At 34.7% G+C, this 20,763-nt stretch overlaps 1 protein-coding gene across 6 annotated transcripts in view; it reads right to left on the reverse strand.

Annotated features, from left to right (window-relative positions):
* The window catches only part of ADAMTS20 (ADAM metallopeptidase with thrombospondin type 1 motif 20), a 210,862-nt gene that overhangs the window by 91,891 nt on the left and 98,208 nt on the right, over nt 1-20,763 (reverse strand). For all 6 annotated transcript variants that reach the window (XM_063672647.1, XM_063672643.1, XM_063672644.1 and 3 more), the window contains 7 exons: nt 18,628-18,773; nt 17,234-17,415; nt 16,994-17,130; nt 11,291-11,408; nt 8,502-8,594; nt 4,612-4,784; nt 4,335-4,464 (listed from right to left, as the gene is read on the reverse strand). In XM_063672647.1, the coding sequence (XP_063528717.1) occupies nt 4,335-4,464; nt 4,612-4,784; nt 8,502-8,594; nt 11,291-11,408; nt 16,994-17,130; nt 17,234-17,415; nt 18,628-18,773 (979 nt within the window). The remainder of the gene's footprint in view (nt 1-4,334; nt 4,465-4,611; nt 4,785-8,501; nt 8,595-11,290; nt 11,409-16,993; nt 17,131-17,233; nt 17,416-18,627; nt 18,774-20,763) is intronic.

Here is a 20,763-nt window from a genome sequence, read left to right on the forward strand (position 1 = left end):
TTCTGTACTTTCCACTCAATTTTTCAGTAAACCTAAAACTTCTCTAAAAAAATAAAGTCTAGGCCGGGCATGATGGCTCACACCTGTAATCCCAGCACTTTGGGAGGCTGAGGTGGGAGGATCACGAGGTCAGGAGATCAAGACCATCCTGACTAACAAGGTGAAACCCCGTCTCTATTAAAAATACAGAAATTAGCCAGGCATAGTGGTGGGTGCCTGTAGTCCCAGCTACTCGGGAGGCTGAGACAGGAGAATGGCAGGTGAACCCAGGAGGTAGAGCTTGCAGTGAGCCGAGATTGCACCACTGCGCTCCAGCCTAGGTGACAGAGTGAGACTCCATTTCTAAAAAATAAAAATAAAAAATAAAAATAAAATAAAAATATAAAGTCTATAAAAAACAAACAAACAAACATGGATACAGATACCAAGTTGGAGTAGGCCCATAGCCAATTAGCAGCCAAAACATGACATAAGCAATAAATAAAACTTTATTGTTCCAAGCCATTAAGATTTGGTGGTTTGCATGCAGGATAACTACAGCAAAAGCAAACTAAGAGAAGTGGTCATAAGTGACCAGTCATTTGAACTTTATGCTTTCTGCAATGAGGAGACAGTAAAGAGTTAAAGCAGTCAGTGACATGAACAAATTTCTGTTTTATCAAAGTTCAACTTTGTGCTTCTAGTTAACTAAACATGATCATATATGTTATCTCTGCTCCTTCCTAAATATCTTTTGAAATAACTATGAGAAATTCTGAAAAGGCATAAACCTAAAAGAACAAAAAAAGGAAAAGAAAAAAATCAGCAAGAAAATGAAATTTTGAATATGAAAAGTAGATGGAAATAACTATTTAACAGAGCCAAGGAAGATGGAACCTAAGCCTGCAAAGTGGGAAAGTAAATAAGCAACAAATCATTCATGACATAGAACCCAAGAAAGGCCCAGGAATGGAAAACACCAGGTTCCTCTGACGGGGCGAATGTGTGAGGGGTAGGCCTGAAATAATAAAGAGTTAATTGAAAAGTATTTAAAAAGAATGGTTAGACCACTAGCTTCCTAGTTGAGAATAGCACTATCCAATGAAAACAGAATGTGAACCACATCTGGAACTTTATATTTTCCAGTAGTCACGTTAAAAAAATTAATTTTAATAACCTTTATGTTTAGCCCAAAATATTTAAAATATGATCATTTGAACATATCAATATAAAATTATTAATAATATATTTTACATTCTTTTTTCATTCTAAGTCTTCCAGATTTAGTATGCATTTAACACTTGCAGCACATTTCAATAGATAGCCACACATGGCTAGCGACTACCATATTGCACAGTATAGCTCTAGAAGAAGTGAACTTGGGGCATAAGACACAGCTGAGAAAAGCTGGGAACACGCTCTATTGAAACAAGGTGGCTAAATAAAGTTCCCCACACTGAATCATGTGATCCCAGCCCATTCAGCACTCAATCTCCTGCTGGCACCATGCCAGCTTCTGTTATCCCATAGCACCCTCATGACAATCAGAAGACGAGAGAATTCCTCTCTTGCAGGACCGTTTAACTCAAGAAAAAAGATCAACTGACAATAACATTTGAGACTTCTCTCCAATGACATATGAGAGGGCTACTTAATGACCAAATTACTCTATAATGAAACTTCTAGTTAACTTGTCTGACCCACAGAGGACTTTCAATCAGACTTTTAGTCTGATTTTAAAATATGAACAAACAGCACAAGATCAGTAGACATTCTAGGAAAGCCTCTAACACACACAAAAATGTAAAATAAACAAAAACAAAATAGACCTAGGATGAAACACATATAAGTGAGGGAGCAGAAGAAAACTTAAAAACTATGATTAATACACTCAGAGATACGATAGAAGGTATTATATTCATAAAACAAAAGCAAAATGTTATGAGAAGAAACATTAAGAAAACAATGAAATTGAGAGAATAAATTATAAAAGAAATATCAGTTTAGGAATGTGAACATCCAAATAATACTAGTTTCCCAAAGATAAAAGAGAAAAGTTAATGTGAGGAAGTCATCTAAGAACATGATAAAATTTCTCAAGACAAAGATTTATGTTTCCAAATTGGAATGGCATCTTAATTACCCAGAAAAATAGATGAAAAAACAATCAAATCAAGGCATATTGTCCTGAAATTTCATACCACTAGAATTAAAGAGAGGATCCACAAAACTTCCAGAATACAACATGTCATGTACAAGCACAGGAAATTGGAAAACAAGCCAGAAAACAAGACCTTCAAAATTCTAAAGAAAAACATTCTCTATTTATACCAGCTAAACTACTGATCGAGCGTGAGAATATAGTTATGTCATTTTCAGATATGAAAGGTCTCAAAAATATACTTTTCTTCTCAAGAAAATACTGAGGGATATGTTCCACCCAATGAAAGAAGTAAATCAAAAAGAGGGACTGATAGGATTTAGAAAACAGGGAATCTAACACAGAATACTGAAGAGAATTCCCAGGACAATAATGAAGGGAAATCTCAAAATGAAAGTCATTAAACAAGCCTAAAAAGCAACATGAACAAATTAGAGAAAAGAGGGCCACAGTAGCCAAAGGTAAAGAAAAAGTGAAAGAAAAATCAAATTGATAAATTCTATAATATGCTTGACAATATTAAGACAAAATGTAGAGTTCTGACAAAAAGTTTGAGGACTGATAACTTTCAGTACACAGAAACAAACAAAACAGAGGGAATTTAACTTTTAACTTTAGAGAAACTAAAAAAAATTACACAAAAAAAGGGAATATAATCAGAGTTCACTATATGGTAAAAGAAATAATAGTTGCTTTTCCCTTGCATGTGATTGTTTAAGAGAACTCTCCTGCTTTGGACTCCCAAATCGTCTCTCACCATGTTTGTCCAAACTTCCATTTTGAATCTTGTTATTCTCAGTGTGTTCACTGCATTTTAAAATGTTCCTTCATTCTCCTGTTTCTGAAATTTCTCCTTCTAGCTCCTTATATCCATGGTCACAGATGAGCTTACCCACTCAAGTTGGAATGCTGATCCCAGCTCCCCAAATTCCAATTATCTTCTAAAAGAATATTCAGGACCTTTCTGTCAAAATAAATTTTTCCTTCTTCTATATTAACCAAAGCTCTGTGTTTTCTACCTCTAGCATTTATCCCTGACTATCTTGCGTCATTTCCTTGTATCCCTCCACTGAGACACTGCTAAAACAGGAACATTTGTTCCCATGAAATCATTCTGGGAAGCACTGTCCAGATGCCACAGGACCAAGACTGTGTCTTTTCCTGAATAGGGCACCACAGTTCCTTTGGCACCTCGTCAGGTCAGATGGTAGACTGTTCTTCACATTCTCACCATCTTTGGTCACTGCCTCTGGCTGCCCACTTTCTATGATAAACTCATCTCCACATGGTTCTGACCTTCCTTTGCCCTGACCCACTCCTGCCCTAATTCCCAAGACATTTCTCTATTCTTCATGAAAACTTTTCTTCCATTCTATACAAAATTCTCTATCTTCAGCTTCAGTCTCCTCAAAAACTGCTCCCTCCATCTTTTCTGAGGTCCACACTGTGGGTATCTATAGTACTGTATTTACCATTTTATTAATAAATTAACATATATATTCATGCATCTGTTTCAAGCACTAAAATAAAACATGAATTCAGAATTGGGATCTCATTAATAATCTGAGCATATTCCCTCAATAAATATTTACTGCATTGAACATAATATTACACAATTAAATATTCATAATTACAGACTGCAGACTCTAGTCTTTCCACTTTTTTCCCTACTATAAATTGCCCTGCTGTTCCCACTCTGCTCCTTTTCCCACTCTATTTCTTTCCGTTTTTCATGCCATCTATACAATTATACTTTCTCATGGTCAGGGAAGGAAAATAAAAGATGAAAGAATGTTTGATATCTCAACAATAAAAGAGGAAGCCAGGTTGTTGAGAAAGACTGTGTGGAGATGAGTGGAAGAAAAGGCAGATATTTCACCAGGAAGCAGGATATATATAAGTTAGAGAAACTTTCTGTGGCTGTGAAAAAGAGAATGAGAATGGGAAAGTAAAAGAACAGTAATAGATAGAGAAGGGTGAAAAGAGTAGCATTAAATAGTGCTGTTAAGTATAAGAAACAGAAAGAATTAGTGAAAAAAGTAGAAAGGAAAAAAAGATTGAAAACCTTTGTATGTCTGTGGGATATGTGTATGGACAGTGGGGAGGATTCCATAGGCAGCCAAGACTCAAAAGTACCCAAAATGATGCCAGAAGGCACAGTCAATCTTTTGTCCCTTATTGAATGCCAGCGTACCTTGACACATTTTGGTACAGCCTTCCCATGGTCCATAGGGGTCCCATGTGAACATGTCACTCCTCTCTTCCAAAGGGATATTGAAGGAATAATGTACATCAGGGTTGTATAAATTACCCACACACAACACCTCAATAAGAATATAAAAGAACATACAATTAATTCATAAAAATATATTCTTAAGACATCATTTCATATTTGATAATGTTAAGCACTTAACCAGTAGTTTACTAATATAATTAAATCTAAGTGTTATTACTGATGACTGAGAATTTACCTGCAAAATAAGTTCTTTCTCTTGTCGATTAGTACTATTAATTCTTTCAACTGCGTTATTTGATCCACTGTATTCAATAACAGTTCTTGTTCCTTGCACATTGATTTCTTTTTTTGATGTACTTAGAAGAAAATTTCCATTGAAAAGAAAATTCCCTTCAGCGTCAGATAATGCTGTAAAAGAATAAAGCATAACTCATGAAATAGTAATACCAATCAACAATACAGAAAATACTTGTTTAACTTTTTTTTTTTTTTTTTTTTAAGACGGAGTCTTGCTCTATCTCCCAGGCTGGAGAACAGTGGCACGATGTTGGCTCACTGCAACCTTCGCCTCGCCTCTTGGGTTCAAGCAATTCTCCTGCCTCAGCCTCCCGAGTAGCTGAGATTACAGGCATGCGCCACCACGCCCGGCTAATTTTTGTATTTTTAGTAGAGACGGGGTTTTGCCATGTTGGCCAGGCTGGTCTCGAACTCCTGACCTCAGGCAATCTGCCCGCTTCGGCCTCTCAAGTGCTAGGATTACAGGCGTGAGCAACCGCGCCTGGCCTTGTTTAACTTTTAAAGTTCAAATCCTTTTTTGAAATTAAAGAATGCAAACGTAAATTAATGTTGAGGAAATAAACTTTATTTTACTGTAATGTGGGATTTTATCAATAAGTTGGGTAACTTCAGCACATCCGCCAAAGATATTAAAATAAATTCACTCTATACTTTTCTATCTCAGATGGTCATCTTCTTCCATGAGGTATGTATGCTTCAGAACCAGCAGTGGGAAAGCAGAAAGAAGTCATGACCCCAGCAGACAGATTAGTTCACTCATCCTGGTCATCAACGGTAGGGAAAGAAGGAGCAGCCAGACTGCTGCATCATTCCATTTATGCTTATCTTAGAAAAAAGGTACAAAGCTTTAAAACTCTAGGGTCGGGAGGCCGAGACGGGCGGATCACGAGGTCAGGAGATCGAGATCATCCTGGCTAACACAGTGAAACCCCGTCTCTACTAAAAATACAAAAAAATTAGCCGGGCGTAATGGCGGGCGCCTGTAGTCCCAGCTACTCCGGAGGCTGAGGCAGGAGAATGGCGTGAACCCGGGAGGCGGAGCTTGCAGTGAGCTGAGATCGCGCCACTGCACTCCAGCCTGGGAGACTGAGGGAGACTCCGTCTCCAAAAAAAAAAAAAAAAACTCTAGGGTCAACATTCTAGAAAGCCATGCAATGACTATGCTATTCTCTATACAAACGTCTAGATCTTCTATAGAAAAGCCCTCTATCCCTGTTAACACATACGTGGGTATCTACTTTTCAGAATAATACTCCTATTTCCTTCTCTGTTCATGTCCCCTTCTTGTTCTCTCTTTTTCCCCAGTGACAGACATTAATATATACCTATAGAATATGTATATGTGTGTATATTTATTTATATACTATAAATATACAAATAGATAAGACAATTATATAGTAGGCATTAGTAACGTTACTTTTTAAATATAAAATTACATGTCACCCACAATCATGCGTAGTAAAAAGAAATCAGTGTGGGATCAAAACAATGGATTTAAGTTTAAGTTGTTGCGATTAATGTCTATGTAATCTTGGACAAACCTCGTGCTCAGTTTCCTAAACTGCATAATAGAAATAATAAAAATTTCTATTTCAGTCTTTTAATCAGGATCAAGTTTGAAAAATGTTTGTAAGTGTGTGAATTGTAAAGTACTGTGCTATTTATTTTTAATTTTCAAGAGGATGTGTAATACCTAAAATTTTACACTAAGAAAACCCCCATATTAATCAAATACTTTTTTGCTTGCTTAAGTTATACTTTTCAATGGAATAATAACCTTTTCAGAAAACATTTGTTTGGCATTCCAGGAAACCTCACTGAAAGCACACAATTATCTATGGGTAACTTCCTAATATAAATACAATACCCCTCTGAAAAAGCAATATTGAAGGGATTATTGTAAAATAAATTTGGTGTTTCTGTGTATATGTGGACTAGTATAACTGTCTTTATGTATTACGCTGAATTCAGTGAGGAACAAATAAAGTTCTATATTTAGTCTATGACATAGACATTCCTCTATTTAAGAATCTGCACTTTATCAAATGTGGCTAGGTCTATTTAAGGGATTATTGGTTATGTTAAATTTAAGGGAAATAAACAAAACCTTACTGGCTTAGAAAAAAAGTCTACACTTTTCACTACTTTTAGTTACCAAACATCATAAACATAAATGTTTTAAAAATTCCTTCTATTGACATCACATGTCTATTTTACTCACTTCAATTTAGACTTTGATATTTGTTTATAATTTTCTCACAAATTATATTGATACTTTATTGGTGAACATTTCTTTTTTTTTTTTTTTTTTGAGACAGAGTTTTGCTCTTGTTGCCCAGGCTGGAGTGCAGTGACACAATTTCAGCTCACTGCAACCTCTGCCCTCCAGATTCAAGCAATTCTCCTGCCTCAACCTCCCGAGTAGCTGGGATTACAGGCATGCGCCACCACACCCGGCTAATTTTTGTATTTTTAGTAGAGACGGGGTTTTGCTATGTTGGTCAGGCTGGTCTTGAACTCCTGACCTCAGATGATCCACCCGCCTCGGCCTCCCAAAGTGCTGGGATTACAGGCATGAGCCACCACGCGTGGCCAACATTTCTAATTTTTAAAGTTGAGAATAACCTGTGATCCAGTCCCAGAAAGATATATTTGTCTACATTTGGAATCTAAGAGATACCTATTAAATTATTTATCTCCAATATGGTAGCATATATCTATGTAAATTTACTGAAGCAATATTTTTAGCACAAGGAAAAGAATTTCAACTAAATGTAAAAGGCTAATAAATCAAACTATTTATGTTTGATTTTAATAAATATTTTGCATTTTGTATTGAGGTGAAACTGATATAACATAAAATTAACCATCATTAAACGAACAGTTCAATGGCATTTAGTATATTCACGATGACGTACAATCATCACCTCTATCTAGTTCCAAAACCTGTTCACCCCAAAAGGAAACCTTGTACTCATTGAGCAGTTGTTCCCCTTACATTTGGCTTTATGGTTCCAAATGCAATTCCTGAGATAGGCTGTTCATTATAGATTCAGATTGCCAGTTACATAAGTTAATTATGAGTCAATATTTCACATCTTATTAATGTACAGCAGATGCTTTCTCAGTATCAGCTCTGCACCATTACCTACCTACTCCAGCTTGGTGAATTATAGATAACTCACTATTAAGATATTTCACAGGCAGAAGGAAAAGGTTTTTAAAGCATCCTTTTCACGTTTGTGTCTAAAGTGAAATTCTTTAAGCCTGAAAGCTAATTTCTAAAAATAAATAACATAAATTAAGTTTATACTTTAGAAATAGCTAACAGACAATATACTGTGACTGCATTCATTAACATATAAAAATGTGAAACCACAGTTCGTTTTCTGACTTTTTTAAATACAAGAGCTTTTAAAAAACTGTATTTAAATACTTTAGCTACATAGTAAAAAAAAATTAAGAAAATTATTTAAAACATTTAACCCCAAAGAATTCTATAATTAATATTAGACAAAATGATAGAAGAGAATTTTATTCTAAATACACATGCAACTAATTGAATATAACTTCTGGTTATCTAAAACACACAAGAAAAAAACTGAAAACAAATTATTGTTCAGAATTTCATTAAGTTTTTTTTTTTTTTAAAGTAATACATTTTTGACTGCTTAAGAACATATGTATAGGGAGCCCTAAGCTCAGTATGAAATAAAATTGCATGTTTGCTAAAGGGACTCTTGTCTTCCAAGAATTCACATCAACTACAGACTTCCATGAAATTGCACATGAGCCACATACTGGCTGTTGTTTACGAGAAATGTTTACCAAGGTAACTGTCATCTGGTTGTCCAGAATAGCTGTACTGACGAATGTCAACGTTTGTTGCTCCTGCGGGAATCTTTACAACAACATTATAACCTGCAATATAATTTTACATATGTTAAATTTCACAAAAAGCAGATGGCCCAGAGGTTATTACTGCTGAATGAATGAAAAATATGAATAGCATAGTCAGACTTAATTTTGTTGTGTCTTTACAAAATTACACAGTCGTTATTCCTTTTGAGTCAGTACCTTACACAAATTACTGAGGATTGAGAAAAAGTGGTTGCTGTCAAGAAACAGTTTAAGATTCTTAACTTTTCCTAACCTTTTCCTACTTCTAATATTCTTAATATAGAATGGAATGAAGCTAATATTTTAGCTCCTGAGACACTTAGTACACATACCCATTTTTAAGCTTTGTTAATGCTTTTATATTTTATACTGGGAAAAAAATAGAAGATTTCAAATACAATTCACAAGTCCAGGAGATATTAAAATAATTGGTCATTGCTATGATATATTCACACAGACTCAGTAAACAGCAAAATAATAACATTTTTCAATTTCATTATTGAAAAATCATAAAAAAGAAAAAGTTTAAAGCTCAAGTTTTAGTTTGTAGTATAAGCAGGAATCTCTTTATCTATTCCCCAAATTTTACATTATTTTTACAAGAATACTAATCAACTTGTTTTGAGAAAAGTAAAAAGTTTACTCTAGTGAAATGAATGTAATATTTCCATTTTATGAGGCCAATTCAGCGACATTGGCACTGCTCAAAAGAGGAAACATTTTATCTAACATATATTAAGAAAACACGTTTTCATGAAACTAAAAACACTCACATTACATACTTGTCCAAATACTCAGGTTTTTAAATATACAATTAGCTATACTCTAAGGATATTATTCTAAGTTTTTCCTTTTCCTTATTTATTAGGATTTCCTCCTAGTTAACTGCACCATGAGTAAAAAGTAATTTTTCTCATACACTACCTTTGATAAATATGGAATTAACTTAAGAAGACAGTTTAAAAAGAGCTTAAATTTGCAACCCTAACGTCAGACTATCTTGCATGTGTTTCAGAGCAGACTTATTTATATCTAAGGCATCACATTTTTAGTGTAAGACGATAAATAGTTTCATGATTTGGTATACACTATATGCCTACTGGTTGTAGGTTATTGACCTACAAGAATAATTTTAATTAACCTCCTTTTCACTATAAAATATTCTCACCCACTACTTTTACTATTTATATCTTTACTATTTATTATATTTTTTACAAGAAAGCAAGCCTAAGGCGTTGCAAAGGTGACAAGATGAAGGCTACCACCAGGGGGCAGAAATGTGACAAATGCTAATCAGACCTTGCAAATGAGTTTAACACATTGTTCTATTTGCAAACTGATTAATGCACAGTACAATTTTCACAAGATTACATATTTGATCTTAATTTGGTTCCTGTGGCTTTATCCTGGAAAAAATATTTTTCAGTAAATACAGACTGTAATAAGTATGTGCCATGCATTATAGAAGGGAATCAAATATGTGTAGCTCCCAAGAAATAACTAGAAAAATCATATATCAAATCATCTAGTAACCGAGATTCGTAAATATCAGAGTATAAAAGTACTATGTTTTTCACATACATAAAAACATAAATATCAAGTTTTAAATTATACTGTTTAAATGGAAGTAAGTAACAATTTGAACACACATGAACACAATTTAAAGCTGAACAGTCAGACTGTAAAAAATAGGCTAGGTGTAGTGGTTCATGCCTGTAATTTCAGGACTTTGGGAGGCCAAGATGGGAGGATCCCTCGAGGCTAGGAGTTTGAGACCAACCTAGCAACACATTGAGACCCATCTCTACACACACACACACAGAAATTAGATGAGCATGGTGGTGAACACCTGTAGTTCTAGGTACTGGGGATGAGGAGGTGGAAACATTGCTGGAGGTCAAGAGTTCAGAGCTGCAATGAGCTATGATTGTGCCACTGTACTCCAGCCTGGGCAACAGAGTAACACACTGTCTCTAAATAAATAAATGAATAAATAAGGTTGTAAGAAATAAATTTAATTTGCAAAGAAAGTTTTAAAGATCTGCTTTAATTATCATAAAAACAAAAAAAGTTTGCCCAGAAAACATAACAATGGAAAATACTTTACATATTCTCATGATATTTTGGAGAAAAATTTAATTATGGCCAATATGTGATCCAGATACTGCCTGGAAAATCATATGTGACAATAATTCTGAAATATTTAATTCAGAAAATATTTAAGTTAATGGTTTCATCCTTCACCTTCAATCAACATTTTCTATGTACTGTTAATAAGAAATGTAACAGATAGGTCAAGTCATACCAAATAAAGAAAGTGATTCAAGTAATGAAAATATTTGAAAGCAAGTTTCCTGGGAAAAATCACAAATATATACATTTTAGGTTATAGGGAAAAAACCATTTCATTAATGGGAGGATTATTCACATATCACACATCACAGTCAAATAGCACTGAATTTACTCTAAGAAATGCACCTAATACATTTTTAAGAATCAGATTTGTCTGGGGCAGGTGAATTCATTAATCAAGGATACATCTGGTCTAATACAGTATTTAACTTTTTTATATTTAGGAAATGTTTCCTTAACAATCATTTTGGACTAAGGGTATAGAGTAGACAAAACAGTAACAAAGAATTATTGTTACACCTTCTTTACAGACTCCATTACTATACTAAATAAAAGCGAAATCTAGAAACAAATACACAACTTACCATAATGAGAACTGTTGAAGACACCTGTTATTGTCTTGCACGAAGAGTTGTCGCCACCACACACTCCACATTTGTCTATCTTGACACTGGAGTTTAACACGTGATCACAACCAGCTGCCTTCAAGACACAATTACAATCAATATTATAAGAATGACTAATTATGAAGAAAAGAGAGAAGATCCAAATACATACAATCAGAAATGACAAAGGGGATTTACCACTGACCCCACAGAAATACAGATAACTCTCAGAGGCTACTATGAACACCTCTGTGCACATGAACTAGAAAACATAGAAGAAATGGATAAACTCCTGGACACAAACACCCTCCCAAGACTGAAGGTGGAAGAAAGAGAATCCCTGGACAGATCAATAATGAGCTCTGAAATGGAATCAGTAATAAGTAGCCTACCATCCAAAAAAAGCCCAGGATCACACGATTCCCAGCTGAATTCTACTAGATGTACAAATAAGAGCTGGTACCATTCCTACTGAAACTATTTAAAAAATTGAGGAGGAGGGACTCTTCCCTAACTCATTCTATGAGGTCAGCATCATCCTGATACCAAAACCTGGCAGAGACAGGACAAAAAAAGAAAACTTTAGGCCAATATCCTTGATGAATACTGATACAAAAATCCTCAACAAAATACTTGCAAACCAAATCCAGCAGCAAATCAAAAAGCTTATCCACCACAATCAAGTAGACTTCATCCCTGGGGTGCAAAGTTGGTTCAACATATGCAAATCAACAAATGCAATTCATCACATAAACAGAACAAAATACAAAAATCACATGATTATCTCAATAGATGCAGAAAATGCTTTCAATAAAATTCAACACTCCTTCATGCTAAGAGCTCTTCATAAACTAGGCATTGAAGGAACATACCTCAAAATAATCAGAGCGATCTATGACAAACCCACAACAGCTATTATCCTGAATGGGGAAAAGCAGGAAGAATTTCCCTTGAAAACTGGCAGAAGACAAGGATGCCCTCTCTCCCCACTCCTATTTAACGTAGTACTGAAAGTCCTGGCCAGAACAATCAGGAAAAAGAAAAAAAGAAAGGGCATCCAAATAGAAAAAGAGGAAGTCAAACAATCCCTGCTGGCTGATGACATGATTATATATCTAGAAAATTCCATAGTCTCGACCCAAAAGCTCCTTAACCTGACAAACAACTTCAGCAAATTTGCAAGATACAAAATCAATGTACAAAACTTACTACCATTCCTACACACCAATATTAACAAACTTGAGACCCAAATAAGGAACACAATCCCCTTCACAATGGCCACCAAAAGAATAAAATACCAGGGAATACAGCTAACCAGGGAGGTGAAAGATCTCTACAATGAGAATTATAAAACACTGCTCAAAGAAATAGAGATGACACAAACAAATGAAAAATGCTCTATACTTATGGATAGGAAGAATCAATATCATTAAAATGGCCATACTTCCCAAAGCAATGTACACATCCAATGCCATTTCTATAAAACTACCATTAATATTCTTTATAGAACTAGAAAAACTATTTTAAAATTAACATGGAACAAAAAAGAGCCTGAATAGCCAAAGCAATCCTAACCAAAAAGAACAAAGCTGAAGGTGTCATGCTACCCAACTTCAAACTATACTACAGGGCTACAGTAACCAAAACAGCATGGAACTGGTATAAAAACAGACACACAGACCAATGGAACAAAATAGAGAGACCAGAAATAAGTCCATACAGCTACAACCATCTGATCTTCAACAAAGCTGATCAAAACAAGCAATGGAAAAAAGACTCCCCATTCAATAAATGGTGCTGGGATAAATGGCTAACCATATGCAGAAGATTGAAACTGGAACCCTTCCTTACATCATATAAAAAAATCAACTCATGATGGGTTAAAGACTTCAATGTAAAACCCCAAACTATAAAAACCCTGGAAGACAACCTAGGCCATACCATTCTGGACATAAGAACTGGCAAAGATTTCATGATGAAGACACCGAAAGCAATTGCAACAGCAAAAACTAGAAAATGAGATCTAGCTACATTTAAGAGCTTCTGAACAGCAAAAGAAATTATCAACAGAGTAAATAGACAATCTACAGAATGGGGGAAAATATCTGCAAACTATACATCTGACAAAGGTCTATTATCCAGCATCTATAAGGAACTTAAATAAATTTACAAGAAAAAAAAATCCCATTAAAAAGTGAGCAAAGAACATGAACAAACACCTTTTAAGAGAAGACATACATGCAGCCAACAAGCCTACGAAAAAAGCACAATATCACTGATCATTAGAGAAATGCAAATCAAAACCAAAATAAGATAGCATCTCACACCAGTCAGAATGACTATTATTAAAAAGTCAAAAAATAAAAGATGCTGGAAAGATTGCAGAAAAGAGAATGGTTATACACTGTTGGTGGGAGTGTAAATTGGTTCAACCACTGTGGAAAGCAGTGTCGCGATTCCCTAAAGAGCTAAAAACTGAACTACCATTCAACTCAGCAATCTCATTACTGGATATATACCCAAAGGAATATAAGTTGTTCTACCATAAAGACACATGCAGGTGTATGTTCATTGCAGCACTATTTACAATAGCAAAGACATGAAATGAACCTAAGTGTCCATTAATGGTAGACTGGATAAAGAAAATGTGATACATAGACACAAAGGAATACTATGCAGCCATAGAAAAGAATAAAATGACATCTTTTACAGCAACATGGATGGAGCTGAAGGTCATCATCCTTAGCAAACCAACACAGGAACAGAAAGCCAAATATTACACGTTCTCACCTGTAAGTGTGAGCTAAATGATGAGAACACATGGGCACAAAGAGGGGAACAACACACACTGGGGCCTGCTGAGGGTGGAGGGTGGGAGGAGCGAGAGGATCAGAGAAAGTAACTATTGGATCAGAAAAAGTAACTATTGGATACTAGGCTTAGTATCTGGATGATGAAATAATCTGTACAACAAAACCCTGTTACGCGAGTTTACCTGTATAAAAAACTTGCATATATACACCTGAACCTAAAATAAAAGTTAAAAAAAAAAGAATGACCAACTATAAGCATGGCACTTTAAAGTTTACAAAGTTCTTTTCACAAACATCCTTTCAATTAACAGGAGATTCAGTACAACAAAATTGTTTCAAAATATGTACTCATCTAGTTGTATGTCAACATTTTCACATATTCATTTAAAAACCCAAGTTTATTAAAGGGTCATCCACAGACCTCCTGCATCAACATCACATGGGGTGGTATTTAAAAAGACAGTATCCCAGATCTTCTAAATTATAATACTTGGAAATAAAACCTAGGAATTTGCATTGTAACACTGACATTGATTCCAATACCCACTGTCATTTGAAAACCACTCTTAAAAGAAATGTCGTTCAAAGAGACTAAAGTATGAGTATGTAAATAACGCATTAGAATACTCCAAAAAGATGATTTCCATGGTTATTATTTTAACTCATGACCTTAGAACTCTGCAAATAGTCTTAGCTTCAAATAAATATTTGAAAGTAACACTTTCTCTAAAACTAATACCCAGCATAACAGTGCTTATTTTTAAAAGTGAATGAATGAATGAATGAATATGCAAGTAGATGGCTTGTTCCAGAAATTTCAAAGAAACAAATGCAGCTCCTCTCCATGAAGAAGCTGTCCTCTGCATACATTGCAATAACTCTTTCCATTGTTTAGAATGGCCCTCTAAATTTAGTGATCAGTAAAGAAAATTTCTTAAGCCTAGTGAATTTTTTTATATACAAGGCAGATATTTTCAAAATCAAAATTTTAAGCATATATTTTCTGAAAGTAGTATGCCTCTATATGTTCAGATAATCTTCATCATAACTTTTGCATTTTCATATGACTTTATGGTGCTAATTTAAAGCACAACTTTTTTCAGGCCACTGAATAACCTTTTCAGTATTTAAACTGTTTCTGACTTAAATTATTTTAATTCTCTTTGAACATCTCATTAGCTCTTTGGGTGAAGAGCCTTTATCACTGAGATAAGGTAAAAGGTATTTGTTTATGGGGAGATGAAGTTGGCCCTATAGAGCTCCACTTTAACCAAAGGAATAAGTTCATAAGATTATACTTATATTTTTAATTATTTTTATCTCTTATTTTTAAATTGACAGATAACATTGTATGTTTTTATCATGTACAACATAATGTTTTGAAGAATATCAGTACATTAAGGAATGGTTAAATCTAGCTAATTAATAAATGCATAACCTCACGTAGTTATCATTTTTGTGGTGACAGCACATAACATCCACTAAAAATAGAACTACCATATGATCCAGCAACCTCACTACTGGGTATACATCCAAAGGAAATGAAATTAGTATATCAAAGAGATATCTACACTCCCATGTTTATCACAGCGCTATTCACAATAGCCAAAATATGAAATCAAACTAAGTGTCCATCAGTGGATGCATGGATTTAAACTATCGGGTTTATATACAAAATGGTACATTATTCAGCCATAAAGAAGAGGAAACCTTGCCATTTGTGACAACATGGATGAACCTGGAGGACATTGGGTTAAATGAAATAAGCCAGGCACCAAAAAAAAAATACTATATGATCTCATTCATATGTGGAATCTAAAAAAGTTGATCTCATAGAAGTACACTTACTATATTCTTTAGACCACATTCACTATCCTAGTTCTCAAACTCGCCATCCATTCTCAAGACTGCCATTGCAATGTTTGTGCTTTAACTCAGCATCTCATCTGCTCTGACCTACAACCCTGTTAAATGGACCACCTGCCTCCAATCTTCTAAACCCAGTATTTTGAAGATTCCAATATGCAAATCGAATCACATCTCTCCCTTGACTTCAAATGCTTCTATGTGTTTCTAAGGAGTTAAGAAAAAAAAAAGTGCATTTGACAACCATCTGCTAGTCTCTAACTCCAACTCTGCTCCCATACTTCCTCATCTTCCTAAAACCTACTCATTTCAATACTTAGCACAAGTCTTATGCGCTCCATGAAAGGTTCTCTGAATCCTTTACCCACCTGCCCATAAAATAAGAAATTCCTTTCAATGTCTCCATGCTACCTTGCAGATGACCCATAGCACTACATTCTAATTATTTACATGCCTATTTCCCCCACAAATCTGTGACCATCTTGGAAGTGGGGTTCTCTGCTCCAATCTTTTATCCTGGTGACTTGAACAGTATCTGACATCTAGTAGCTACTCAATCAATGTTTGTTGAATGTACATAAAAAATAAGTGACAGCGAGCTGGAAAGAGGAAGGGAGAATATCAATGGTTTCAACGGACAAGGAAAACGTTACTGTAAAAAGCTTATATTTAAAGTAGCAAAATCTCTTTACAATCCTTGTATCCTATTATTTTCTATCTTTTTAGGAAGCTGACCTCATTCCTATTTTGATTATGAGTACAATAGACCACAGAAAGTCATCAAATTTATCTTAATGCTTTGTTGAGGCATTCTTGATGACAAAGAATTCCCAGTAACCAGGCTAACCATACTTCTATAGATAGCATGATAACAAAGGTTGCTTTGTTGGAATGCGTAAGAACATATGCTGAAATAGTAAAAGTAATATTTGGTTATATAAATAGAAAAAAACATTATTCTGAAAGTCACTTTAAATCTAATACAAACTTATAGTTTACTTACCATACACTGGCCTTGAACACAGATGTCATGAGTTTCAGTTCCACAAGGAGTACCATCTTCAACCATATCCTTCAATAGGTAGAAATCACTGGTTCCAGCAATCTGACAATAGAGTTTACAACGATCTTTTGTGCCAACTGTAAAAAAGAAAAAGGTCAAATTTTTAATGTATAATAATAAAGCTATGTGTTCTTATGTCTCAGAAAAATTTACATCAAAGAAACAGCATAATTTACTTACTGCCACTGTATCTTGGAAGCCACCTCACATTAGAGGGAATGCCACTGATGTCCAAATGTTTACCATTAAAATCAGAGCACTGCTTCTCTCGAAAGTCTTGTGTGCCTTTTGGACATGAATCAGTATTACATGATCGAAATTTCATCCTGCGGCCCACACAGTAATTTCCTCCGTTTCTTGGCCTAGTCAAATTCATTACATTTTAAAGCACATCAGTACAACATTATTTGTGCCACTTACTTCTAAAAGTTCCATTCTTTTCCAGGATCTAGAAAATCAGTGAAGTCCCACTAACACTTTTTAACAGAAGTATGTAACATGAGTTTTAAGCAATTCTATGGATAATGAACCACAAAAATATCCACCTTAATGTGGACAGTGAGCCTAAAGGGCAGAAATGATACCTTATTCTTGACTAGGTTAACTAGCAAGAAACCAACAATAGAAGTTTGTTCTTAAACTTCCAAAAAAGGGTTTGCTCATTTTCTGGAAAGAAGAAAAGACATGTGGTGAGCCAAAGACAATAACAAAGGCAGATGCCATGTTAAATAAAAAGGAAATGTATACACATCTTTGTCATGTATATCTTATTTATCACTCAATTCAAGGAGTTTTATGGTATCAATCTATATCCATGTTATTTTGACTTATGCTGGAAAATAAAATTTTTTGCAGAATTTTTGGAATATAAAGACTTCTAGTATAATTTATCCTAAAATTTAAATGAACCAAGATTTTATTCAGAGTAAGTCACATTTCTGCATTAAAAATGCTTATTAATAAAACTTTAAGTAAAAAGTATCATATTGCTTACCAACTTATATATCATATATACAACAGAAACATTAATTTAAAATCTTAATGCAATATCTAAGCCCTTTTAAATAGTTTGATGAGGGGGAGATATGCTTTAGTACTTATTCAGCTAAAGACAATGATGCGTCTATAACACAAGAAGCAGAGAAAAGAAAGTATCACATGTCACATTGCACAAAACAGTAAAAAATTGATAACCAAACTATATATGTTATCCAGAAGATCTGAAACATAAGTGAAAGTAGCCAGGATGTTTCATTAGGCATACAGTAAATGTGAAAATGCCATTATATAACTGTCATTCATATTGATGCCTCAAAATTTATACTAAATTAAAAAACAAAAAAAATGAAGAAAATGGACTCAGTTCAGATTATAAAATTTAATCTATTTAGGGTTTTTTTTTAAATGTCTGAATCTACCAAAATATAAATCAACGCTGCTTAAAGTGTTCCAGAAGTTTTCTGAATCTCAGAAACTTACGGACTGACCTCCAGTTTTAGAAGTGAGTGAAACTAATGTTTACTTTCTGGTGCCTTGAGATAATCTTAATTTATAGTGACATAAAAAAGACATACTCAGGACGATTACAGTGCCTGGTTGCGCTTTCGATTCCGCCTCCACATGTTCTTGAACAAGAACTGTAAGGTTCCCATGGTCCCCATTCACCATTTACAGGACGTGTTTCCGTTTCTTTGTTTACACATAGCCCATGACGGCAATGCTATAAAAATAATAAGCACAAAAAGAAATGACGTGTGTCTCTAATTAGAACATCACAAAAATTATAATAGCAGCATAAAGATCAATAGAAGAAGAAACTAAACAATTTGAAGCTAGCTGTTATTAATTCAGATTACATTTGAAATGATTTTATGAATATTTCCTACCTAAGTAAGATCTGTAGAATACAAAAGGAGTGTAACATTTCTCCTGGCTTTAAGATTTAGAGTGTCATTGGGGAGGAAGGAAAAATTAAATAGTAAAATGGAATATGGGGGGTATTTTTTGAATAGAAGAAACCAAATACTATGTTAATATGGTATATTTCCATCCTTCCATTTTTTTACTCAAAGTATCTATACACTCTTCCACTCTTATAAAAAGCTTTCTACTTTATTCTATCCGAAGTCTCAAGTGACAACCTTGTTTCTTTACTTTCATCAGGAAAATGGAAACTTACAGAAGAATCTACCCACAGTCTCTCACCACCTGTTCTACCCATTCAACAGCATCTGCACTCACATTCAGTCTTGCTACCTGTTAGCACACATGGAAAATTCACTATCCCAAAGTCAATCCCTCTGCTTGTGCACTTAATCCCATCCCTTCTCACTACACCAAACATCACTCCAGCAATTCTCTCATCTCTTCTACATCATCATTTCAGTGATAGTTAATCAAAGTATGACCATGCACTCATGCCAATCTATGAATTAGTTACCAGATTGAGAGAAGATAACACAACTTGAGAGTAAGCATGTAGAAATTTTTTAAGATTTTTACAGAGAAATGTTATGTCTAAGTAAATAATTTAAAAATTGGCTTATGTTTATTTTTAATTGTGGCAAAACATGCATAACATAAAATTTAACATCTTCACCATATTTAAGTATATAGTTCAATAGTGTTAGGTATATTCATTGTTGTGCAACCAATCTCCAGAACTTTTCCATCTTGCAAAACTGAAGCCCTATACCCATTAAATGACAACTCCCATTTTGTCCTCCCTGCTACCTCCTGGTAACCACCATTCTACTTGCTGTTTCTATGAATTTGACTACTCCAGATACTTCATATAATTGGAATCATATAGTACTAGTCTTCATGTGACTGGCTTATTTCACTTAGCATAATATGCCCAATCTTCATCCATGTCTCAGAATTTTCTTATTAAGAATCAATAATATTCCATTGTATGTTGTCTTAGTCCATTTTGTGCTGCTATATAAGAATACCCAAGATTGGATAATTTATAAATAACAGAAATTCATTTCCCATAGGTCTGAGATCTGGGAAATCTAAGGTCAAGGTACTGGCAGGTTTGGTGTCTGATGAGGCCTTTCTCTTCTTCCAAGATAGCACTTTGCACACTGCATCCTCTGTAGGGAGAGAATGCTGGATCCTCACAGAGCACAATGCAGAAGGACTGAGACAGCTCAATCCTGAAGGCCCTTTTATAAGGTATTAAACCCACCCATGAGGGAAGAGCCATTATGCCCTAGTCTTATCAAACAGGCCGCATCTCCCAATACTGTCACATTGGCAATTAAATTTCAATATGAGTTTGGGAGGGGGCAAATATTCAAACCATAACATATGCATTTACCACATTTTATTTATCCTTTCATCCATCAATGCACACTGGGTTGCTTTCATCATTTTTTTTTTTTTTTTGAGATGGAGTCTCGTTCCGTCACCCAGGCTAGAGTGCAGTGGCATGATCATAGCTTACTGCAACCTCCACCTCCCATGTTCATATGATTCTCCTACCTCAGCCTCCTGAGTAGCTGGGACTACAGGTGCATGCCACCACACCCAGCTAATTTTTGTATTTTTAGTAGAGACAGGGTTTCACCATGTTGGCCAGGATGGTCTCAAACTCCTGCTTTCACCTTTAGATATTGTGAATAATGCTGCTGTGAGCATGAGTGTACAAATATCTCTTTGAAATCTTGCTTTCAATTCTTTGGGAATATATCCAGAAGTAGAAT

Source organism: Pongo pygmaeus, chromosome 10 (genome assembly GCF_028885625.2).
Source record: "Pongo pygmaeus isolate AG05252 chromosome 10, NHGRI_mPonPyg2-v2.0_pri, whole genome shotgun sequence".
NCBI classification, from domain to species: domain Eukaryota; kingdom Metazoa; phylum Chordata; class Mammalia; order Primates; family Hominidae; genus Pongo; species Pongo pygmaeus.